Source organism: Elephantulus edwardii, unplaced genomic scaffold, assembly GCF_000299155.1.
Source record: "Elephantulus edwardii isolate Elephantulus edwardi_28Jun2011 unplaced genomic scaffold, EleEdw1.0 scaffold00001, whole genome shotgun sequence".
NCBI classification, from domain to species: Eukaryota; Metazoa; Chordata; class Mammalia; order Macroscelidea; family Macroscelididae; genus Elephantulus; species Elephantulus edwardii.
Genome location: NW_006399751.1, coordinates 48,298,873 through 48,323,106, shown reverse-complemented (window position 1 = coordinate 48,323,106; position 24,234 = coordinate 48,298,873). Strand labels below are relative to the sequence as shown.

General features: G+C 39.3%; 1 protein-coding gene across 1 annotated transcript in view; it reads left to right on the top strand.

Moving 5' to 3' along the window:
• MYO3B (myosin IIIB) overlaps positions 1–24,234 on the top strand; it is a 642,969-nt gene that overhangs the window by 450,775 nt on the left and 167,960 nt on the right. Inside the window, exon 31 of the mRNA XM_006878970.1 lies at positions 17,911–17,924. Coding sequence (XP_006879032.1) covers positions 17,911–17,924 — 14 coding nt within the window. The remainder of the gene's footprint in view (positions 1–17,910; positions 17,925–24,234) is intronic.

The window sequence follows — 24,234 nt, the reverse complement described above, 5'->3', positions numbered from 1 at the left end:
TATTGCATGAGTTCCTGGGTTTTCAATGCAGCATAGTATTCCATTGTGTGACTATACCACAGCTTCTCTATCCATACATTTGTTGATGGGCACTTAGGTTGTTTCCAACTCCTTACTATTGTGAACAAAGCTGCAGTAAACATGGGTGTGCATATATCTGCTTGGATGTCAGTTGTCTCTTCGGGGTATATTCCCAGTAGTAGAATTACTGGGTCAAATGGTATCTCTATTTGCAACTTTTTGAGAAAGTGCCATACTGCTTTCCACAGGCATTGCACCATTTTACACTCCCACCAACCAGTGAATGAGGGTTCCAGTTTCTCCACAACCTCGCCAGCATTTATTGCTTGTTGTTCTGTTAAATTTTGCTATTTTGACTGGGGTGAGATGATATCTCATAGTTGCTTTAATTTGCATGTCTCTTAGAGCTAGGGATTTTGAACATTTCTTCATGTGCTTGTTAGCCATCTGAATGTCGTCTTTGGTGAAGTGCCTTTTCATATCCTATGCCCATTTTTCTATTGGATTATTTACCTTTATCTTGTTGTGGTGCTCAAGTATTTAATAAACTCTGGATATAAGTCCCTTATCTGATATGTTATCACCAAATACTTTTTCGCAGTTGGTGACTTCCCTTTTTACCCTGTTGGAGAAGTTTTTGGATGTACATAGGGATTTGAGTCTTAGAAGATCCCATTCATCTACTCTATCTTCTCCTGGTTATAGGAATAATTGTGGTTTTAATGAGAGTTTACAGAAAATTTAGATTTTAATTTATTCATTGTTGCACATTTTACCCCCTCCCCCAGTTCACCTTTTAAAAAAAAAACAAACCAAACTAATTCATTCATTGTTGCCCAAGTATTTCCCTCCCCACCTCCCCCTAGTCCTTTCCCCCCCCCCTTTTTTCTTTTCTGATTACTTGCTATGCATCTGAGCTCTGGACAATGAATAAGGATGTCAGAAAAGAATTGATGCCTTTGAGCTGTGGTGTTGGAGAAGAGCACTGAACATCCATCCCATGGATGGCCAAGAGAACGAACAGCTATGTCTTGAAGAGGGTACAGCCAGCTCTTTGGAGGCAAGAATGATGAAGTATGGTTGTTTTTCTTTTTATTATTATTCTTATTATAGTTTATTTCTAAAATTTGAATACATTGTTTTCCAGAACAGATTTTTCCAAATTCCCTCACCCCCGACCCATCAAATTTTATAGCCCCATGATGAATTCCCTTCCCCCCCACTTCCCCTGCACATACTCATCCCTCTGCTTCCACCCACCCTGTTTCCTTGGATCTTTACACTCATTCTACAATAATGGTTTTATACAATATTTGTCTTTATGGGACTAAGTTCACTCAGCATAATGCTTTCCAGTCCCTTTCAAGTTAGGTGATAATTTAAAAAAGGAATGATGAGGCTTTGCCTCATATACTTTGGGCATGTTGCTTGGAGGGGCTGTTCTTTGGAGAGGGACAAGTTGCTGTGTGCGATGGAGGGTCGACGAAGGAGAGGAAGACCCTCAACCAGGTTGATTGACATGGTGACTGCTGCAATGAGCTCTTGTGTGTTAGAAAGTGTGAGCATGGCACAGGATAGGACAGGGTTCAGGTCTTTTGTTGATAGGGTCACTATGAGTCGTACTGAACTTGATGGCCCATAACAACAGCATTCATTGGAAAAGAACATCATGCTTGGAAGGGTTGGTGAAAAGAGAGGAAGACCCTCAATGAAATAGATTGACACAGTAACTGCAGCAGTGGGCTTCAGTATGTCAGAGAAGATGAGGACTGCACAAGATAGGCAGTTACAGATCTGTTGTTCATATGGTCACTATGAGTTATACTCCATTCAAGGGCACATTACAACAACAACAACAATCTGTTTATAATCAAAACAAAACAAACCTGATTCAGTCAAGTCAATTTCAACTCATTACAACTATTTGTGTTGCAGAGTGTAACGGCCTCATAGTGTTTCTTGGCTATAATCTTTATGGAAGCAGATCACTAAACCTTTCTTCCCTGATGCTACTGCATGGATTCAAATCACCAATCTTTCAGTTTGTAGCCTAGCATAAATCATGTGCACCACCCAGGAACTTCTGTTTATACTAATCCTACTCAGAGTGCCCATTCTCCACAAAGCAGTGAGTTTACAACCCAGGGTAAACCAGATGGGTATATTGCTAGGAAGGGCTAGTCCTTGGAAAAGGATATCATGCTTGGAAAGGTGGGAGGTGAGAGAAAGAGAAGACCTTCCGCAAAATAAATTTATACAGTGACTGTTAACAATAGGCTCAAGTATAGCAGAGCTGATGTGGATGGCACAGAAAAGAGTCAGGTTCAGATCTATTGTTCTTAGAGTTGCTATGATTTGTAGTTGATTTGATGACTTATAACAGTGACAACAATTTGCTAACTTGTTCTACATGTTTTATCATATTCAATCCTCATGACAACCTTATAGGAGAGATACACATTTTATCACTTCTGATGCTTAGAAACTTAAAAAATAGCCCTGGTGACGTAACAGTGCACAACTTCAAACTCCAGCTCCAGCCCAGTTTCTCCAGGAAGAAATACTTGGCAATCTGCTTTCTTAAAGATTACAGCCAAGAAAACACTTCCAAAATGATTACTCTGTCACATGAGGTCACTGTATATAGAAAGTGGACCGTGCAACAACAATAGAAAATTGCAAGAAGCTTCTAAACAGCACAGAGCTAGTAAAACGAATAGTCAAGAATTGAACAAAAGCCTTCAGACACACTTAACTAGTATAATCTACTGCCAACATAGGTTCAAAGTTTCATGTGCAATTAGTCCAGGGCTTTTTCTATTATATCTACCTTGCCCCATGTCTCACACTGAGGCAAATACTCTATCACTCTTATTGTCGTTACCTGCAGTCAAGTGGGCCCTAAGCTCCCTATGACTCCATGTACAACTGAACAAAATACTGACTTGTCATAAGCCATTCCCATGATTGACCACTGTGATCCATATGGTTTCATTGACTGATTTGTAAGCATAAATTACCAAGCTTTTCCTTCTAGTCCATCTTGGTAGAAAGGCTCTGTTGAAATCTGTGAAACATCATAGCACCACATAAACCTCCATGGTGGACAGTTCATGGTTTCACATACATTGACTAGAAGTCAAATCAGACGTTCTGCATGGAAAGTGAGAATTCTACCTGACCTCATTAAATTATGCCTATCATTATCATTGTTATGCAACAGGTCTGTCCTGGAGAGAGTGAACCAAGCTGCTTCTTGGAAGCAAGGATTTTGAGATTGTCTTGCATACTTTGGTCATGTAGCCAGGAGTGGCCAGTCTTTGGAGAAGGATTTCATGCTTAGAAGGGCTCAGGGATAGCGCAAGAGAGGAAGATCCTTATGAGACGATTGACACAATAACTGGGATAATGAGGGTAGTTGTGTCAGCGATAATGATACCGGCTCAGGATAAAGCAGGGTTCAGAGCTATTGTACAGTGGTTGCTATGAGTCATAGTTAACTTGACAGCACATAACAATATGTATTGTCAGGTTGAAATTGACTTGGTAGCTGACCAACCATCCAGTGGGTTTTCAGAGGCAATAAATCACGTGGGAGGAGATGGCCCATCTTTCCAGCAGAGCACCTGGTGGATTTGAACCATGTGCCTTCAATTGGTCGTACAACTCCTTACCAGTAGCCACCAGAGCGCCCTAGTCACTCCTAGCTAGGGAATAAACTCTGTTTAGCATAAAATTGTCACCATGTGATTGGTAGAGAAACTTCAGTACCGTATTCTTTAGAGAACACTGACAGTCTTACAGGAAGGCTGACCCCCATCTGTGAGTAATAGAAAGTGAGGTTCATTTGACTAGAGAGAAGGAAATTTTAGGTTGAAGGTATAAGTCAGTGCTTGGGGTGCCCTTTCTCTGCTTAATTTCCTTCGAGAGCCTGTGATGGTGTACAGTGAATGACAGAATGGAAATAGTCTTTTATGTCATGGCGCTTTGTTCCCATGTTAGTAATCCTCCATTGTAATGCTGATAAGTACAATAGTGGGGATTATGCCCCTTGATTTAATTTAGCCTGCATATGGCAAAGCTCTTGCATGGCTTTTATTTCACATTCTTTAGCTCAGCTAGTCTGTTGTCGTGTAAAAAAAAAAGTCCATATGAAGGAGGCTGGAGATGGATAATACTGGTGCAGATGTTTTTCTACGGTAGCTTGTAACACCCGCATTCCCTCCAGAGATAGGAAAACGAGCACATATTTCTCCCGTGTGTCATCATTGCGACTCTGGGGCTTGAGCCAATTGGACTGACCTCAGAATTGATGAGCCAGAGAAAGAGCCTCCCAGTCAGCAGGGCCGAGTGTGGGCCAGATTTCCACGGGACTGTGAAGTACAGATTGCCACATATCTTGACAAACACTCTGCATGGGTGTTTGCTCATTGCAGAAATATGTAGCCTGCTGAGAAGATGAAACAAAAATGTAACTTTTTGTTAGGTATCACCTTTCCCACTAGAATGTAGGAGGTTTCCTTGTCTGCTCTTCTATCCCTACACTAATTTTTCCTTCCACTTCCACCCTACATCTCCATGAAAGTAATATCCTCCAGCAAATTTCCTAATACTATGAATAAATGCTCTTCAGGACTTCTCATGGAACCAGAAGAAAAAGGCAACATGATAGTGACAGCAGGTGATTTTCTTTTATGAAATTCTTTACAGGTAGAAAACACTGTATTATTTCATTTGAGTACAAAGAGGATAAGTTTTGATGTTAGATCTTGGTTTCAATCTTATTTCAACTACTTCAGACCTAGGTTTGAATCTTAGTTCAACTATATACATGTGACGTGACAATGGGCAAGTATCTTCATTTCTCTGTGTTTCAAAATCCTAGATTGCAAAAGGAACCCTGATGTCACTGGGATTAGGCCTGCAGCTGCTAACCAAAATACCTGCAGTTAGAACCTCCTAGCTTCTCTAGGCAAAGATTTGGCGGTCTGCTTCCATAAAGAGTTACAGCCTTGGAAACCTGTGGGGCGGTGCTATTCTGTCTGATAGGATCACTTGATAAATTTGAGTCAATAGGAATAGGATGGGATTTGGGTGGGGTGTGTGTGTGTGTGTGTGTGTGTGTGTATTTAATTGCAAAAAGAGGGATACTATGTAAGAGAACTAACACAGTTCTAGGTGCATAACAAATCCTTAGTGAAGAGTAATGGTGGGAATCACTGTTGTGGTCAATAATAAATGTAGTTGTTGTTGCTGTGGTGGTGGTGGTGGTGGTAGTATATCATTGAGTCAGAACCAACTTGTAGCTGACTCTCCAGAGAGTTTTCATAAGCAATCAATCACATGGAAGGAAGCTGCCCATCTTTCTTCCATGAAGGAGCTCGTGGATTCGAACTGCTTGCCTTTGAGACGACAGTGCAGCTCCTTACAACTAGGCTAACAGAGTTCCCTATGATAATAATACATTGCAATTGAGTTGATTGCAACTTACAGTGACCATATAGAACAAAAGAATTGCTCCATAGGGTTTCCAAGAGTATAATCGTTACAGAAACTGACTGCCACGTTGTCTTTTGTCTCAGAGAGGCTGATGGATTTGAACTACCAATCTTTTGATTAGCAGTCAAATCATTGACCACTGTGCCACTGAGACCCCTTTGAATAGCAATAACAGCAGTAATAAAACTATTAAACCTGCTACTATCACATTAACTAACTCATGACAACTTTTTGGTATCAGAGAAAAATTGTATTTCAGTTTCAATAGCTGGTTATTCTTAAGTCAACTGCCAAATTTTTCTCCCAGTATACCTCTAGGTAGACTCAAACTTTTGCACCACACCGAGATTCTGCTCCTTACTTTCCAAAGAAACCAGACTATGTAGACTTGTCAGACAATGTTTCTATAAGTGTATCTGTATGTGTTCTAAGTGGCCTACTGGTAAGAAGCTACATTGCAATCCAAAGGCACTTGTTTAAATCCACCAGTTGTTCCATGGAAGAAGAACGGGCAGTTTCCTCCTGTGCAGCTTACTAACTCTGAAAACCCACTGGGGGGTCAACTATAAGTAGGTTCCAACCTGACAGCACAAAACAACAACAATAGTAGCAGAGAAAACAGGGAGCAACATTATGAAATGTCTTCATCATAATTAAACATTTTGAGGGAATGAATCTCTACACATGGAACCTCAGACTGATAGTCATGGAGGATGCCAAGATCAAGTAAAATATCATATTCCACAAAGACAACAATATACTTTGAGGAGTAGTGACTGGTGCTCTTTTAAGTGTTATTGAGATGGGCAAAAATTATTCTTTCCACTTTGGAGCAAAGACGACAACAATGCATTGCCATCCAGTCAGAACCAACTGAAAGCTGACTCTATAGCACGTTCTCAGAGGCTATAATTTGCACAGGAGGAGACTTTCCATCTTCCACCCATGGAGCAGCTGGTGAATTTGTACTGCTAGCACTTGGGTTGGTAGTGCAACTCCTTACACACTAGACTGAATGAGGAAAATTAAAAAACCTTATAGTTAAAGGACTAACACTGTAGTTTGGAAGCAGGAATGACATCCACTTCTATAATAGCTTGCCTCCGGAAATCCTATGAACTTGGAGAAAGGATGAAAGTCACACAAGTGCTGAGGACTTTTGTTTATAGGGTCGCTATGAGTTGTCTACGACTCGACGACACTTAACAACAACAAAAACAACAATATTGTAATATGGTACTGGTGACCACTGCTGACTTCTCTGAAAGGTATCACAATAAAAATTTCCCAAAAGAGCAGGATAAAAAGATGCAACAAAACTCCTTTCCTTTCTTTTTTCCCCCTCCCCAATGTGGAACAAATCATATAAAAACCAGACTTATTGGTCTGATAACATTTGGCAGAACCTATTATTTATCCTTCAAGCCTGGATCTAAAATACCCTTGTCACTCAATTCTAGCCAAACAATAGACAACCCTATAAGGTGATCAATAACACAAGGAGAAAGGGAGCAAACTCCTTAGAACAGTCAACCACAAAAGATCAAAAAGGGCATCATTTGTCCAGATTAAACTTAGAAGACACATGGGAGTAAAGTGGGAAGAGTGTTGCCACAATATGAAGAGTGTAATCAATATGGTGAACCAAAATCCACATGTATTGTTGAAAGGAAACTCAATTTGTTATATAAACTTTCACCCAAATCACAATAAAATTTTTTAAAAGAAGCCATACAAAAACCAAACACACATACAACCAAAACTCTGAAACCTGTTATGCTCTAACTCATGACAACTCTATAGATGGGAGAGTAGAAACATGTTCAAAAGGGCTTTCAATGACTGACTTTTGTTTGTTTCTTCTGCGGTCTCTTTCATTTCCCCATATCTGTCTTGTCTGCCTGCCTACATATGTACTTGTTTCTTAATGTTTGTTATGTCTGCTAATATACGTACCAACAACCAAAGCCAAAGAGGAGGAAAAGTACTTCTAGCAATTTTTTCAGACTGAAATTAATTGAACATGCAATCAAGATTCATTAATAATAATTGGTGACTGGAATGCAAAAGTTGGGGAAAAGGAAGAAGGACCAGTAGTCAAAAACAGAGGTTTGGCGACAGAAATGGGATTAGGGAGAGAATGACAGAATTTTGTACAATAATGATATACTTTTAACACTACAAATACTTTCTCTAAAAAGCAAAAAAGATGGCTATCCACATGAACTTCACCTGCTGGACTATATAGGAATCAGATTGATCACATCTTGGAAAGAATTATTGTAAAAGTTCAATATTAGCTGTGAAAACCAGGCCAGGTGCTGACTGTGAAACAGAAGAAGATTAAAGTTGTTCCGAGGGAATTGTGGGGGATGGGAAATAAGGCTCCAGGTATCAATGGGATACCAATTGGCATATTTCAGCAAACAGATACAGCCCTGGCTGTGCTCACTAGTTTATACCAGGAAGTCCGGAGGACAGCACCCTGGCCAACTGACTTGAAGAGATCCATATTTATTCCTATTCCCAAAAAAGGTGATCTAACAGAATGTGTAAAATATTGAACAATATCATTAATATCACATGCAAGGAAAACCTTGCTGAAAATTATTCAAAAACTACTACAACAATACATCGACAGAGAACTGCCAGAAATACAAGCTGGGTTTAGAAAAGGCCAAGCAGTAGGGATATCATTGCTGATGTCAGATGGATCTTGGCTAAAAGCAGAGGGTACCAGAAAGATGTCTCTACGTTTTATTGACTATGTAAAGGCATTTTACTATGTGTATCACAACAACTTGTGGCTAACGTTGAGAAGAATGGGAATCCCAGAACACTTGATTGTACTCATGCAAAACCTATTCCTAGACCGGGAAGCTATTATCTGAACAGAGCAAGGGAACACTTTATGGTTCAAAATAAAAAAAAAAAAAAGGAGTGCATCAAGGATGTATCCTTTCTACAGACTTCTTTAATCTGAATAAGTCATTCAAGAGGATGGACTTTATGAAGAAGAATGTGACATCAGGATTGGAGGAAGACTCATCAACAACCTACTCATTGCAGATAACACAACCTTGCTTGCTAAAACTGAGGAGTACCCAAGGCATTTGAAGCAGAAGATCAAGGATTGTAGCCTTTGATATTGATTGCTTCTCAACATAAAAAAAAACACAACAAAAATCCTCATCACTGGGCCAATAGGCAGCATCATGATAAATGGAGAAAAGACTGAAGTTGTTGACAATTTCATATTGCTTGGATCCACAATCAACACTCTTGGCACCAACAGTCAGGAAATCAATAGGTGAGGTGCATTGGGAAAATCTGTCAGGATCTCTCTAGAGTAATAAAAAGCAATTATGTCAATGGATGACAATGATGTCAGGTGCACCTGATCAAATTATGGTCTTCTCAATAGCTTCTTATACATCTGAGAGCTAGAAAATGAATAAGGATGATGGAAGAAGAATAGATGCCTGCCAGTTGTGGTGCTGGAGAAGAGTATTGAACATACCATGGACTGCCAAGAGAACCAACAGGTCTGTCCTTGAGACAGTGAAACCAATTTGCTCCTCAGAGGCAGGGATTTTGAAACTTCATTTTATATATTTTAGGCGTTTTGTCAAGAGGGACCAGTCCTTTGAAGGACATTATGTTTGGAAGGTTGGAGGGTCAGTGCAGGAGAGAAAGATCCTGGATGGGATGTATTGACAATGTAATTGTGGCAATGGGGGTATATCAGAGATGGTGAGGTTGGCTCAGGATAGGGCAGGTATCAGAGTCAACTCTACAACACATAACAACACCACCACCTCTTGCCCAGCCCTCTATCTATCTTTTCTTCAGTGATACTATGCTAACCATTAAATCACTTAAAGAATCTGTATTTCCCATCACCCAACCTACCGTTACCTAATTGCTAATTAATCAGTGTATCTTTCTATTTGTATACTTTTTTCTTAGCTTTTTAATAATAAGATAATAAAAAATAAGACGACAGCATTTGTCCTTTTGGGTTTCACGTATTTCACTCAGCACAATGCCCTCTATGTTCATCCATGCTGTATGGTATTTCTTGAGTTCTTCCTGTAATATTAAATAACATTCCACTGTATATATGTCCCGTAGATTGAAGATAAGAACCCTAGATGTTTGCATTCATCAGTTTGGGCACTTAGGTTGTCATTGTCCTTTTACTATTGTAAATAGTGTTGCTGTGAATATGAGTACACACACATACCTGTGCATCAACTTTCTAAATGGCATGCCTCTGGAAACTCTATGAACTTTGATAAATGTTGATAGTTGTAGAGAGGCTTCAGCTTTTTGTTCATAGGGTCGCTATGAGTCGTGTTCGACTTGAAGGCAATCATCAACAACAACATACCTGTTCACGTCTTACTCTTATTTCTTCAGGATATATACCTGGTAGTTAGATTGCAGGAGCAAAAGTATTTTTATTCTCAATTTTTTAAGGAAGAATAGTATCTTTGTCCACAGAAGTGCACCATGTTACAGTCGCACTAGCAGTGTGTGAGTTCCAATCTCTCTACACCTTAGTCAGCATTTATTGTTGGATTTTTTCAATCTTTGCCATTATTGCTGGTACAATATGAGATCTCATTCATTTTATTTGTATTTCTTTAATGGCTAATGAATGAGAGCATTTCCTCATATATTTATTGGCCATCTGAATGTCATCTTTGGTGAAATTTCTATATATGTCCTCTTGTCTATTTTTAAATTGTATTTTCTTTATGTTGTTTGGATTTTGAAGTTTTCTATAAAGTTTAGGCATGACTCTCTTATCTGAAATGTCATTACTAAATATTTTTCCATCTGTGGATTCTACTTCTCTTTAAGATAAATCTTTTTATCTTAATGGCTAATTTTTGTGGATGTAGAACACCAGGCCTCTCTTTCAAAGCCTTTCTTTGTAGATGCCAGCCTCCCAACTATTGGTTAGCAGTCAAGCTCATTAATCATTTTTATGAGTCAGGTACTGTAATATAGTAATAACTCATTACTGTGGAGTTGATTCCAACACAACAGTGACTTGGTAGGTCAGGGTACCTGGTGCATCAAGTTATTGTTAGGTGTCATAAAGGCAACTGCAACTCATAGCAACCCTATGTACAATAGCTCTGAAACCTGCCCTATCCTGAGCCAGTCTCACTGTCTCTGACACATCTAGCCTCATGACCTGTTACTGTATCCGTTGGTCTCATCTTGGGTCTTCCTCTCTGCACTGTCCCTCCAACATTCCCAGCACGATGTCCATCTTCAAAGACTAATCCCTCCTGGTAACATGCCCAAAGTATGTAAGATGGAGTTTAAAAATTCTAGCCTCCAAGGAGCAACTTGGCTTCACACTCTCTGGGACAAACCTGTTTTTTTCTCTTGGCAGTCCATGGTATGTTCAATACTCTTTTCTAGTACCACAACTCAAAGGCATCAATTCTTCTATCATCAGATTGAACTATTTATAGAAGTAGATTGCCACATTTTTCTCCCATGTAGTAGCTGATGAGTTGAAACCACTGGCCCTTTGGTTAGTAGATGAGTGCTTAAACATGACTCCTAAATATACTAGCATTTTAAAAATTCTTGTGAGCTGAACTGATAGGAAAGATCAAAATTCTCTCTGGCTTCATTCTAGAATTGTGGATTAAAATAAACACCAGGGATTCCAACTCTTGAGGAATTTTTCAACAACGTTTATTTTCTGCTTTAACTTTTATTTTCTTATGTTACTGGATTTTATCTCAAGAGTAAATGTGGAGTTTACTTTGAGCCCGAGACTCACCCTTGCCAACCTGGCTAGGATGCCACTAGCACAGCCTTGACTTGGTCCTTTTTCAGAGCTTACTTGATTGTTTAAACCTTTGTAAACTTTATACATTTTAAAAATATTAATTGATCACATTTATTTTCAAAACGTCTTTGAAACCAGAAAACTTATCAACAGCTGAACGTCACTTCAAGGGAAAAATCTGCTTTGAGTTAGAATTTTTCCTTGTGGATTTGCTTATGGCTGTACATAAATATTTATCTGAACTATTTCAACAAACCCTAAATCATCGGTGATCCTTATGGAAAGAACTGTTTTTAGAAGGATTGCGTATGTCAAGAATGTCAGCAATAAGAGCTTTCTTTATAGAACTAAATTCCAAGGACAAGAGGGAGAGGCCTCTTTTAAAATATTTGAGGTTGTTTGCTGATTTTCAGCATATCTTTTGTATTCTCATTGCTGTTTATGAGGGCCATTCTGAACAGAATGTTCTTGCTAGTCCTTTCTCTACCTGTTAATATAGTACCCATCTCACCATCTCTCAGGGTCTAGCTCACGTGGCACCTCCTATAGGGCCTTGAAGCAGTAAAGGGCTGGAGAACATTCGAGGTGAAGGAAGCAGAGGGGCAGGGGACATTCTTAGGAGACTGAACTGTGTAGTGAGGTTGGCATACTGGAGAAATAGAATATAGATCGGGGGTGCTGTTGTGGGAGTGGGGTGATCTATGGACATTAACAAAGAATCATTAACAAAGAATAAGATTAATATAGCTATAAAGAAGAAGCTTTTAAAATGGTACAAAATATTTTGAACCTTAATTCTGTTGGCCAAAAGATGCCAACAGAGAGCCATTGGGTTGAATATGCTCTGCAGACATATTTTGTTTGGCCTGCACAATGTCCTTACAATTTCTCATTAATTTCCAACATATAAAAATAGAAAGATTTCATGTAACTATTTAGCTTATTTCTTTTTATGTCTCTTGGGGGAGAAATGGAGGATCTGGCAGCAATCTGCTAGAACGGAGTAGAGGCTGTCTTTTGCAGAGATCCACTCAATTTATGGGCTGGCCTTGTTTCATTCCTACTTTTGTGTGTGAAGCACCATCTGGGTTGGGGAACCATCTGAGACTACAAACTCTGGAGCTAGACTGTCTCTATTCCAGGATCAAGTCTATGTCCGGTTAGTTCAAGGATCTTGGAGAGGTTAAAGAAGTATATTAGTAACCATGTTACCTACTTCATGTGACCATTGTGAGAATTAAGTCGTGGGTGGGGGGGGACGGGAATTACAGGAAAAGTTTAGATGATTGCCTACAATAGTGTGTGTGTGTGTACTCCCCTACATACAGAATTAGCTGTTATTACTACATCCCATGTGAGAAAATAAGTTCCTCCATTGTTAAATCTGTCACTCATTTCTGTATCACTCACAAAATCTAGAATCTCTGACCATAATAAGCATAAAAATGGAACTGTCTGGGAAATTGTTGAGTAACAGTGTTCTCCTTGGATTTTATTTCTGTGGTGGTGGTTCAAAGCTAACTTTCGATAACTTTGCCTTCAAATAAGACTTCCAATTTATCTTGCACTTGATTTAGTACACTCTTTATTCTTCTGTTAAAGAGCTGGTTTTCAAAACAAGTCAACAATGCTAGGTTTGTAAAGGGAGATTCTGTTAATGCAGTCATTTTGCTATAATGGATCTACCTTCTCAACTAAAAAATAAATCCCAAATTTGGGAAGATGCCTAAGTATCTTTGGGAACTTTTGGTAAATGACTATGGCTAATACACTAATGTAAGGACCAGTTGCTAAGAATCAGCCACAATGAATTGAAACAAATGATCTTACAATGATGTTTTACTTATATTCTCCCCCACCCCCGACATGAGCCTCATACTTCAAGGCAAGGTTTTGTGCTTAATACCTCCACGAGAGAAGGAGAGTCTTCTAGAAATTATTTAGATAATGGGTGGGGGGCAAATTTCTAGTATAGTGTCTATTTTTGTATATACATCTGTGTGTGTGTGTGTGTGTGTGTGTGTGTGTGTGTGTATGTTATATTGTTGTTGTTGGGTGCCATTGAGTCGAGTACGACTCATAGTGACCCTATGAACAAAAGATCTGAAACTAATCCTGTCCTTTGTCTTCCTCACACTTTCTGACACACATGAGCCCATTACAGCTGTCACCCTGTCAATGCACTTAGTTGAGGGTTTTCTTCTCCTTTGCCAACCCTTCACCCTTCCCAAAATAATGTCCCTCTCCAAGGAATAGCACCTCATAGCAATATGTGCAAAGTATGTAAGTTGAAGCCTCATCATTCTTGCCTCCAAAGAGCACTCAGACTGCACCCTCTTCAAGATATATCTATTCACGTTTTTGGCTGTCCATGACATGTTCAGTTCTCTTCTCTAACACCACAGTTCAACAGCATCAATTCTTTTCCTGTCATCCTTATTCACTGTTCAGGTATCAGATTCATAGCTAGTAATCGGAAAGACCATGGCCTGAATCAGACGCACCTTAGTCCTCAATAAAAAGGTCCCTAACTGCAGATTTTCCCAGTGCAGTGTGTCTCCTTATTTCCTGACTGCTCATACCAAGGATGTTAATTGTGAATCCAAGCAAGATGAAGCTGTTGACAGTTTCAATCGCCTCTCCATCCATCATGACACTGCCTGTTGATCCAGTGGTAAAAATCTTTGTTTTCTTGATATTGAGATGCAATCCATACTGAAGGCTGCATTCTTTGATCTTCTGGAATATGTGCTTCAAATCCTTCTCACTTTTAGCAAGTGTATCGATATCTATATATATGGAGAGAGAGAGAGAGAGAGATCTCTGGTGACCTAGTGAGTCAAGAATTTTACTGCCAACCCAAAGGCAGGCAGTTTGAATCCACTAGTTACTCCACATAAGAAAAATGGGCAGTCTCCTCCCATGTGATTTAATGTCTCTGAAAGTTTGCTAGATGATCATTTATGGGTGATTCCCATTCTACATCAATGAATGAGTTTGATATGTATCTGAAGTCACCATGTATTAGTCTCCCAAGACTATCATTACAAAGGACCACAAAGTGGGTATCAACAGAAATGTATTATCTTATAATTCTTCAGGCTAGCAGTCTGAACTCAGGCTGTCATCAGGGCCTTGGTTTTTCCAAAGACTGGCAGCCCTTTCACTGTCTTACAGCTCTTCAGGTTGAAAGTTCACCTCTCCATCTCTGCTGCTTCTTCTCAGGGCCTTTCTCTCTCTTTATCTCCTCCCTATTTTATAAGCATACCACAAACACAGATTTAACACGCACCCTCCTCCAGTATGAATTTATGTTAAAATCTTCAAAGACTTTATTTCCAAAAAAGGGTCACATCCACAGGTATCAGGTGTCCAGACATCTTTATATCACTCATATCATTAGAGGGGACACAGTTCAAATATAACAACACAGAAGGTCTTTAATGTAATCAACCATAGATTTAAACTTTTGTAATGGTATTAATCTAGCTTTAATCTAACACATGTGCTACAAAATTGGCCAGCAAGGTTGGATTCACTTTATGGAAAACTTCAACATTTACAATGAGCTTGGATCCAGTCACAGTTTATTTGGATTAATGCCATTTAAAGCCAAATAACACCTTCAAGTTTCTAAAAGAAAAGAGAGAGAGGAGAGAGAGAGAGAGAAAGAATAAGAATTTTGTACTTTCACTTATCAAATGAAGACTTTTATTCATTTTTTAATTTTTTATTTTGTGATTTTAATAAAAGTTTACCGAAAAGTTATATTTTTCATTCATTCATTGTTGCACATTTTCCTCCTTCCCCCTTTCTCCTTCCCTCAGTTCACTTTCTTTTTAAAAAAATACTCATTCACTGTTGCATAATTTCCCCCTTCCCCATCTTCCCTACCCCTACTTCAGGCTTCTTTGCAATGTACCTTTTATTCTGGACCATTGTCTTACATATAATGCCTAATCATATATTTATTTTAAACAGTTCTCTCCCTAATCTGTTCCAATATAGTGTTTATTATCTATCCACTCTTTTCCTATTCTCCTCCCATCCCATCCCCTTGTCAGCCCTACTTCATAAAGTGGTATTAGGCAGTATTTGTCCTTTTGCGACTGAGACATTTGTTGTTGTTATGTGCCGTCAACTCACCTGTGACTCATGGCAACCCTATGTACAATAGCTCTGAAGTCTTCCCTGTTCTGAGCCAGTCTCACTGACTCTGATACACCTACCGCCCTAGTTATCGGATCAGTCCATCACATTCGGGGTCTTGTCCCTCCACCCTTCTGAGCATGATGTCTTTCTCCAAGGACCAGTCCCTCTTGACCACATTCCCAAAGTATGTGAGACAGAGCTTCAAAATCCTAGCCTCCAAGGAGAAACTTGGTTTCACCCTCTGCAAGACAGACCTATTTGTTTTTTGGCAGTCCATGGTATGTCCAAGGCTCTTCTCCAGCACCACAACTCAAAGGCATCAGTTCTTCTATCATACTTAAAGAACTTGCTGCAGAAGGTCAAGGACTATAGTCTGCAATATGGATCAACATGCATGGCAAGTAATTGTGAAGACCGTGACTGGAGCAAATGCACCTTAAGCTCTAGCAGGCGCACCTTAATCTCTAGACTGACATCATTGATTCTCAGTACTTTGGAAAGGTCCCTGACAGCAGATTTACCTAATGCAATTCACCTTTTGATCTCCTGACTGCTGGTGCCAAAAAGTTGATTGTGGAGCTGAGCAAGCTATAACTGATAACAAACTCAATCTCTTCTCTGTCCATCATGTTACTGTCAGTTGGCCCAGTGGTGAGAATCATTGTCTTCTTGATGTTGATCCATAGTGCATATTGATCCATATTGCATCCTACAGTCCTTGACAATCTGCAGCAAGTTCTTTAGGTCATCTTCAGTTTTCGCAAGCAAGGTTGTGACATCTGCATAACATAGGTTGTTGATGAGTGTTCCCCCAATCCTGATGCCACATTCCTCCCCTTAAAACCCAGCCTCCCGAATGATCTGTTTTGTATATAGTTTGGAAAGGTATCGAAACAGGACACATCCGTGACACACTCCCTTCCTGATTTTGAACCATGTAGGGTTTCCCTGCTCTACTCTGACGACTGCTTCCTGGTCCAAGTATAGGTTTTGCATAAGCACAATCCTGTGTTCTGGGATTCCCATTCTCCTCAGACAATTCTTATTAAATGTCTCCTGAGATATTTATTTCTTATAAAAATTGTTTTCAGTATGATAATGCTTCTCTTTTTTCTAAAGAAATCACAAACTTTTTAGCTCATTGCCTTTCCCCCCTACATCCCCTTCTTTATAAAATTTCTTACCTGTATACAAAGTTTGTATCCCATAATACATACATCTTTTTCCTGCATTCTTCTCTATTACACAATCACTCAATATTGTCAATCCTTCTTTCATTTCTTCTTTTTTTGTTTAGAACCTACTTTATTGAATTCCATAAAAGAATTGTTTATTTATAAGAAATGCAGGTGATAAATTATTCAAAGATTTAGTTTTATCCCATTTTGTTTTTAATAAGGATGATGAAAAATCTGCCTTTTCTTTTTTTTTTTCAAGAGCCTAGAAGTTAGTAGCATCTTTAAAGATTAAATCTGGTAAATTTCTACACATCTTCCTTCTTGTCTTCTTACACTAACCATTTTATGAGTGTAGAAATTATAGAGATTTAATACATCTGCTCTGCTGCTTTCCCCATCAAGATCTTTCCTATTTTGGAAAACTTAAGCAAAGAAAACTTGTTTAATTTGGAGATATTGGAGAAAACAAGTTCTCTTAAATACAAAGTTTTTATGATGACTGTTTTATTATTCAGTTTTAAGAAACATAAATGATAGGTAATCTTACACATTGAAAGAAGATTGTTTTATTTTCAGAGCCTCATTAACATTATTTCATTTTTTTTCCTTTTAGGGTTAGAAGGAAAAATTATTAATGTGTTTCTGTTCCAAATTTAATTTTGCTAATTCAATGGTAGCTGGCTCCTGCCTGGCTTGTGGGATACAAATAAGTCAATATATTTCCCTAAGCATTGCACCAGTCACTTCAAATGAAGAAGGTACTTGAGCATTTGTTATAAAAGCTGTTAACAGAAGGCCTACCACAATCTATTTGCATTTTAGTAACTTTTCAGCCTTGTCTCCTTGATGAGCAGACATCACAGGGAGAGGAAAGGATTTTTCTTCTCATCCTGAGTGGAGAAGAGGGAGAAGAAAGCGATCTGGTGAAACAGAGTTCCAGTGACTGCTGTGACCGGGAAATTAGACAATAAACAGTGCCTGATACCAAGATTCTAATGGCTTAAGATCAACACAGTCAAGACGACCAGCAGGAGTGGCCTTCCTTGCTCAGGCCCAGACCCTCCCCAGAGAGCCTTTTGTGTCAACAAGAACAGCCAGCACTCCTGGCTGGCTCCCAGGACTCAGAATGGGGTTATCATTTTTGTTTGCTTTGCAAATATCTTAATGGGAAGTGGTTCAACACCTCCTATGGGTTAATCTGAGGGGTTCTGCTTGGCAGCTGTTGGCTATGAGAACCACATGGCCACTCTCAGGCAGAGGGGGGTCGGGCAGACTGAGCTATCTATCCAGCACCAGGTTGAGGCATCTTCTTTGGCTGTTGGATTTACTGGCTGGCAGGAAGTACCTTGCTATCTTTTATTTTTAGTTTGCTCCTCCTACTGGGGTAAGAATGTTACCCAATTGTTCTTTTCTCTCCACCAAAGACAGGAAAGGTATTTAAATTTGTTTCATTAGCAAGTAGTGTACTTTTTTTCACCCAAGCTCATTCCAATAGAATCCGAAGTTTGCTAATAAAAGTGAATGTTGATTTAGTGTGACGATTGTGGAGATAACAGTATTGCTGTAAAAAGGAGCTAGTATTTAAGGCATGTCTTCACCTGAGATCTAAAGAATAGATTAGATCCTGAATTTCTTAAGAATCCCAGCTTCACTCTTCCTTTCGTTTTCTCTTCTATTTCTAAATTCACTTTTACTTGTCTTGACCCATGGGGATGCTTCCCTGGGTGACTTCAGAAGTCAGGTCCTTCTGGCTCTGTGTCTGCTGACAGTGACACAGATGATCTCTTTCTCTACCCTTTCCTCACTGAATTTCAAGCAGAGTTGGACCTTTTCCACAAAGCGGGTTAGGGAAGTTCCTGGAGTGATAACAGACTTGTAGACAGTTCCCAGATGCCCCACTTGTGAAAATGTAAAAGTTGAAAAAAATTTTTTTTAGGTTTTAGGGGAAAAAAATGCCCAGTTACCTTGAAGAACACTGCAGCCTAAACACCAGGATCCTAATTCCTGGGACAGACGTGGAGGGTTCCCACATCTATCTGAAGGGTTCCTGGGGTGGGGGCAGGGGATCCCCACATCTATCTGAAGGGTTCCTTGATGGTTGAGAGCAAAGTCCAGGAGTTCACCGGTCCTGCCACTACAAAGTCTAAGAATCTGAACTCATTTCTTTTCCCAAAACCTCCAATTGCATCATCTTTTAATGGAAAATAAGATGACCCTGCAATATCTGCTTTATCAGGTGGCAAAGTGAAATGAGATAACATACACTAAGTATGCAGCAGCATCTGACATCAAAAGCTTTCACAAATAGTGGCAAAAAGAAAGAGTAATTTTGTTATCTTGTATCATTCAGTATTTCAAAAGAACTTAATTTGAAGTCAGTCATTCCAATGCTTAAAAATTAAGCTAGTATCACATTTAGGATAATTTCAGTATCAAAGTAAATAATGGCAATAAAGTTGCATAATTCATTGAATAAAATGAGACTGCATTAATCTGGATTGGTAAAAACAAAGGAAAGAGTAAAAAGGATAAATGCTTGCAGCTTACTGAAATAAACGTAAAGGGGATGATAAAAACAGAAAATCAATATTTGACATCAGAATTATAAAGGCTTTAATCGGAAATATCAAAGGATGCTAAACTAGGAAGTAACAAGATATTTGCATATTCTCAAATCATCATAAAATAGTACTTGCAAAGGGACAAAGGGGAAGTCTAGCAGACACCACCTTAACCACTGAAAGTTACACCATCAATAATGGGACAGATTAACATGATGTGCCTCCGGCATTGAAAAGAGCACACTTATCTCATTTGGGTCTCCCGCCATGTGTGCATGGCTTGAGTACAGTCATGAGTGGAAAAACACTTTTATAAAATGAATAGCTATAGGATTCAAAAATAAAACACAAAGCCTAAAGAATCTGTTCCAGTTTGCAAGAACTAAAGAGGCATGCCTTTTCAGTTTCCTCAAATACATGTGAAAATTGAACAATGAATAAGAAAGAAAGAAGAATGGTGGTGGTGGTGAAGAATTTGGACTGTCCCATGGACTGCCAAAGAACAAACAAATCTGTCTTGGAGAAGTAAAATCTCTTCCATGCTCCTTAGAGGCAAGGATAGTTAAACTTCTGCCATGGGAAGGTCTGCTGTTAGGGACCTCTCCAAAGTACTGAAGAGCAATGGTGTCTCTTTGGAGACTAAGGTACGTCTGATACAGGCCATGGTCTTTGCTATCACTTGTTATGCATCAGAGAGTTGTAAATTATTAAGGAGGATAGACGGAGAATTGATGCCTTTGAGCTGTGGTGCTGGAGAAGAGTATTGAGGGTACCATGGACTGCTAGGAAAAAAGATTCATCCAGGAAAGGGTTAAACTGGGCAGCTCCTTGGAGACAAGGATTCTGAGGCTCCGTCTGACATACTTTGGACATGTTGTAAGGAGGGACAGGTCCTTGGAGAGGAACATCATGCTTGGTAGGGTGGAGGGACAGCGCAGAAGGGGAAGACCCTCTATGAGGTGGAATGATTCAGTGATTGGGGTAATCGGGACGGGTGTATCAGAGATGGTGCGATTAGCTCAGGACAGAGCAGAGTTTAGGGACGTTGTACATAGGGTCATTATGAGTCGCAAATGACTCTACGGCACAGAACAACAACAACATATGCTTTGGGGATGGTGTCAAAAGGGGCCCATCCTAGGAAAAAAGTATCATGTAGAAAAAGGTAGAGTCTGGTCAGCAAAAGAGAAGATGAGCATCAAGGAGTTGGATTGACTGCAACAATAGACGAGCATAGTAGAGATCGTGAGGGTGGCACAGGATGGGGAAAGATTTCTAACTGTTGCTCATAGTGTCACTATGAGTTGGAGACAACTCGAGAGCATCTAACAAACAAAGAGACATGATAACTCAGTGCTACTTATGATATTATGAAATTATTGAGACAATTGCAAAATATTAATATAATTTATGTGTTGGGCAGTATTAATATAAACTTCCTAATTTTGATCATCATACTATGAGTATGCAAGAGAACACCTGTATTTTAAGAAATGTATTGATATATTTTGAGATAAAGTAGAACCAAGTTTGTAAATAACTCTTGATAGTTAAGAAAATATTACATGTATATAGGTATGTACATATATATATATATGTATATGTATATGGCGGAGGAGAATGAGAAGGGAAAGAGAGATAAAACAAAACAAATGTAGTAAAATGCTAATGTCATTTAGGTAATTATATTAATGGAGTCCTTGAGTAGTGCAAATGGTTAGTATACTCAATTGCTGACTAAAAAGCTGGAGGTTCTACTTTACCCAGAGGTGCCTTGGAGGAACAGCCTGATCTACTTCTAAAAATTCAGTTATTGAACACCCTATGGAGCATAAAGTTACTATGAGTTGGAGTCAAGTACACAGCAACTATTCTGTTAATTATATTAACATATGAGGTGGAGGGACAGTGTGAGAAAGGAAGACTCTGGATGAAATGGATTGACTCAGTGACTGGGGTAATGGGGTCAGGTGTGTCAGAGACAATGAAATTGGCTCAAGATAGAGCAGAGTTCAGAGCTGTTGTACATAATGTCCCTGTGAGTCAGAGTCAAGTCAATGGTGCATGACAACACCACCACAACAAGGGATATTAGAGAGCTCTAGTGGCCTAATGGGTACGGAGTTACACTGCCAACCCAAAGGCAAGTGGTTGGACTCCACCAGATTCTCAGTGGGAGAAAATGGGCAGTCAACTCCTATGCCATTTATAGCCTCTGAAAACCCAGTAAAGGGTCAGTGTTGAGTAAATTCCAATTTGATGGCACATAATGACAACAACAAGGGGTATAGGAGCCTCTGTGGTATACTGGTTTTAGTGGTCAGTTGCTTATTGCAAAATCAAGGTTCAAATCCACAGGAGAAAGCTTTTTGTAAATCCTACAGGGCAAATCAACCCTGTCTATAGACAGGGCCTCTATGAGTTGGAACCAATCTGAAGAAGACACTGGGTTTTGCCTTGGTTTGGTTTTTACTGAAGGTTTACAGAATCTCTTATACTATTCTTGTATCTTTTCTATGAGTCTAAAATTTAGTCACACTAAAAAGTTAAAAGGAAGCCATCAAAGTCAGCGCCACTTTCTGTCTTTTAAATAAAAGAGTTCACTGACACATTCCGCTTATTCTCTTAACCCCTGTCCATTCACACCTAAATGTCTATCTGCAACATCATTGCACTGCTCTGCATATGTCTGCAAATGTCTTTGCTCTGTCATTGCTGTTAGTCACTATCCTCCCTACACAGTCTTTATGCTTTGCATGTCATTTTTTTTTATTTTAAATCCCCTAGGAGATCCTACCCAATTTTCACACCTCCTTCATCCTTCTCCTACTGTTTTCATGTTGAGCCCAACCCCTAGCTGACCTTCCAGTGGGTTTCATGGACTGTAAATCACATGGGAGATTTTTTCCCATCTTTCTCCTGTGGAGTAATTGGTAGCTTTGAACCCCTGGAGAGATGCTACCTTTGGGTGAGCAGTACAACTACCTGTGTGTGTGTACTGTCAAATCGGATCTGAGTGGTACAGGAGGAAATTGTCCCTCCTTCTCCAGCAGAGCATCTGGTGGACTCGAACTGCTCACCTCTGGGATTGCAGTGCAGCTTCTTGCCACTAGGCCACCAGAGCTACAACTGCCTGTGGACTAAGCCACCAGAGCCCTTCTTTCATCTTTGGGGCCAGACATATCATGCACTTTATTCCAGGGTTTCTTGCTTTTCTTTTCCCCAACTAAGCACTGTATTTTCAGAATTAAGAGGAAAACTACACTAAGTATTAGCGTTCAGGTACAAAGATAAAAAGAGCTTGAAAGTTAGACCTATCTCTTCTTCTAATTCCCTTAGACAAGTCACATCATCCTTGGGCCTCAGTTTCTCCAGTTACATCATGAAAAAAGATGCACTAAGTGGATGCTCAAGATTTTGTATCCTCCAAAAGTCTATGTCCTGGCCTATTCCAGTCTTTTTTGTGTCTATGTGAAAATATTCACAACAAAACATATGCCCATTTAACCATTTATACATGCACAGATCAATGCCATTAGTTTTATTTTTTACATTATGTCAGCTCTCATTCAGTCTTTACTGTCCTAGAACTGTAACTCATCAGTACTCAGCTCAATAAAGGAAAAGGCAGAAGTGATAGAAAGGGAACTCACTCTAGGTATAATGTCATCATCATTCTTTCTGTCAACCTTGATATTTCTGTGTTCTGTCTTTGAATTTACCTTTCAGAAGTACAAAATTATAAATAAATATAGCAACCTGGGAGTCCTGGGTGAAGCAAACTATTAGCATGTATTAACAGCTAGTAGTTGGAGATTTGAATCAACCCAAAGGTGTTTCAGAGGCAAGGCCTGGCAATTAAAAAAAAAAAACAAACAACCCAAATACCAAAAAAACACCAGTATTTGAAAACTTTATTGAGCACAGTTCTACATTCTGATCTAGCCAGGAGTCAGAACTGATGACAACCACAGCTTTTTTTAGCTCCTTGTTAACTATTTGTTACCAAAAAGGTTTTGGTGGCGTAGTGGGTAGGGAATTGTATTCCAATGATGGCAGCTCTCTGGTGCTTCAAGTCCACCAGCCACTCTCAGGAAGACAGATGGCCATTTACACTCTCCAAAACCATGTCGAAGGGTCAGCTATGTGTTGACTTTGACTCAGCAGAAATAAGTTGAATTCGAGTTGAAATATTTGTTATTTTCTGACCATTTTGTATGTGTATATATGTATGTGTACATACACATATATGAATATAACTTAAAGTAATCCTTTCAAAATACAATTTCATTTTGTTCTGTCTCAAACATAAAGGTAGTTATTTCATGCTAACTCAGGAGATTCATATTTTGCTAATAAATTGAAATGCTAATTTTCCTATAGTAGGTTAGCCAGATTTAGCAAATAATAATAAAGAATGACTGGATAAATTTGAGTGGAATATTTACTCACCATTGTGAGTTGATTTTATTCGGCCTCCTATTTAAAAATGCTTTGGGGCCCTCAAGCCTGCAGACCTCAAGCCTGGTTTTAATTGGTTTTGGTCAAACATTCTTCTACGTGGTATAGCGCTGGTCTGTCCATTTGCTGTACAGAGGTAACTCATGGTTGCTGTGATGGTAAACACTGTGACACTGATGTATCAAATGTGATAATGGTTACTCATGTGGACAGTGTTTGGTGGAGCTCCCTGATTAAAACAAGTTTGGAAGCAGGAGTGGCATCCATTTCCAAAATAGCTTGCCTCCAGAAACTCTATCAACATGGAGAAACAATGAAAATTATACAAGTGTTCAGGTCTTTTGTTCATAGGGTCACTAGGAATCATGTACAACTCAACAGCACTTAACAACAACAACATAAACTCAGAAAACCTCATTTGAGTAACAGCTGACCTTCCCCAGGTTTTCAGAAGCTGTAAATCACATGGGAGATTGCCCATCTTTCTTGCTTGGGGCAGCTGGTAGATTCATACCACCTGCCTTTGGATTGGCAATATATA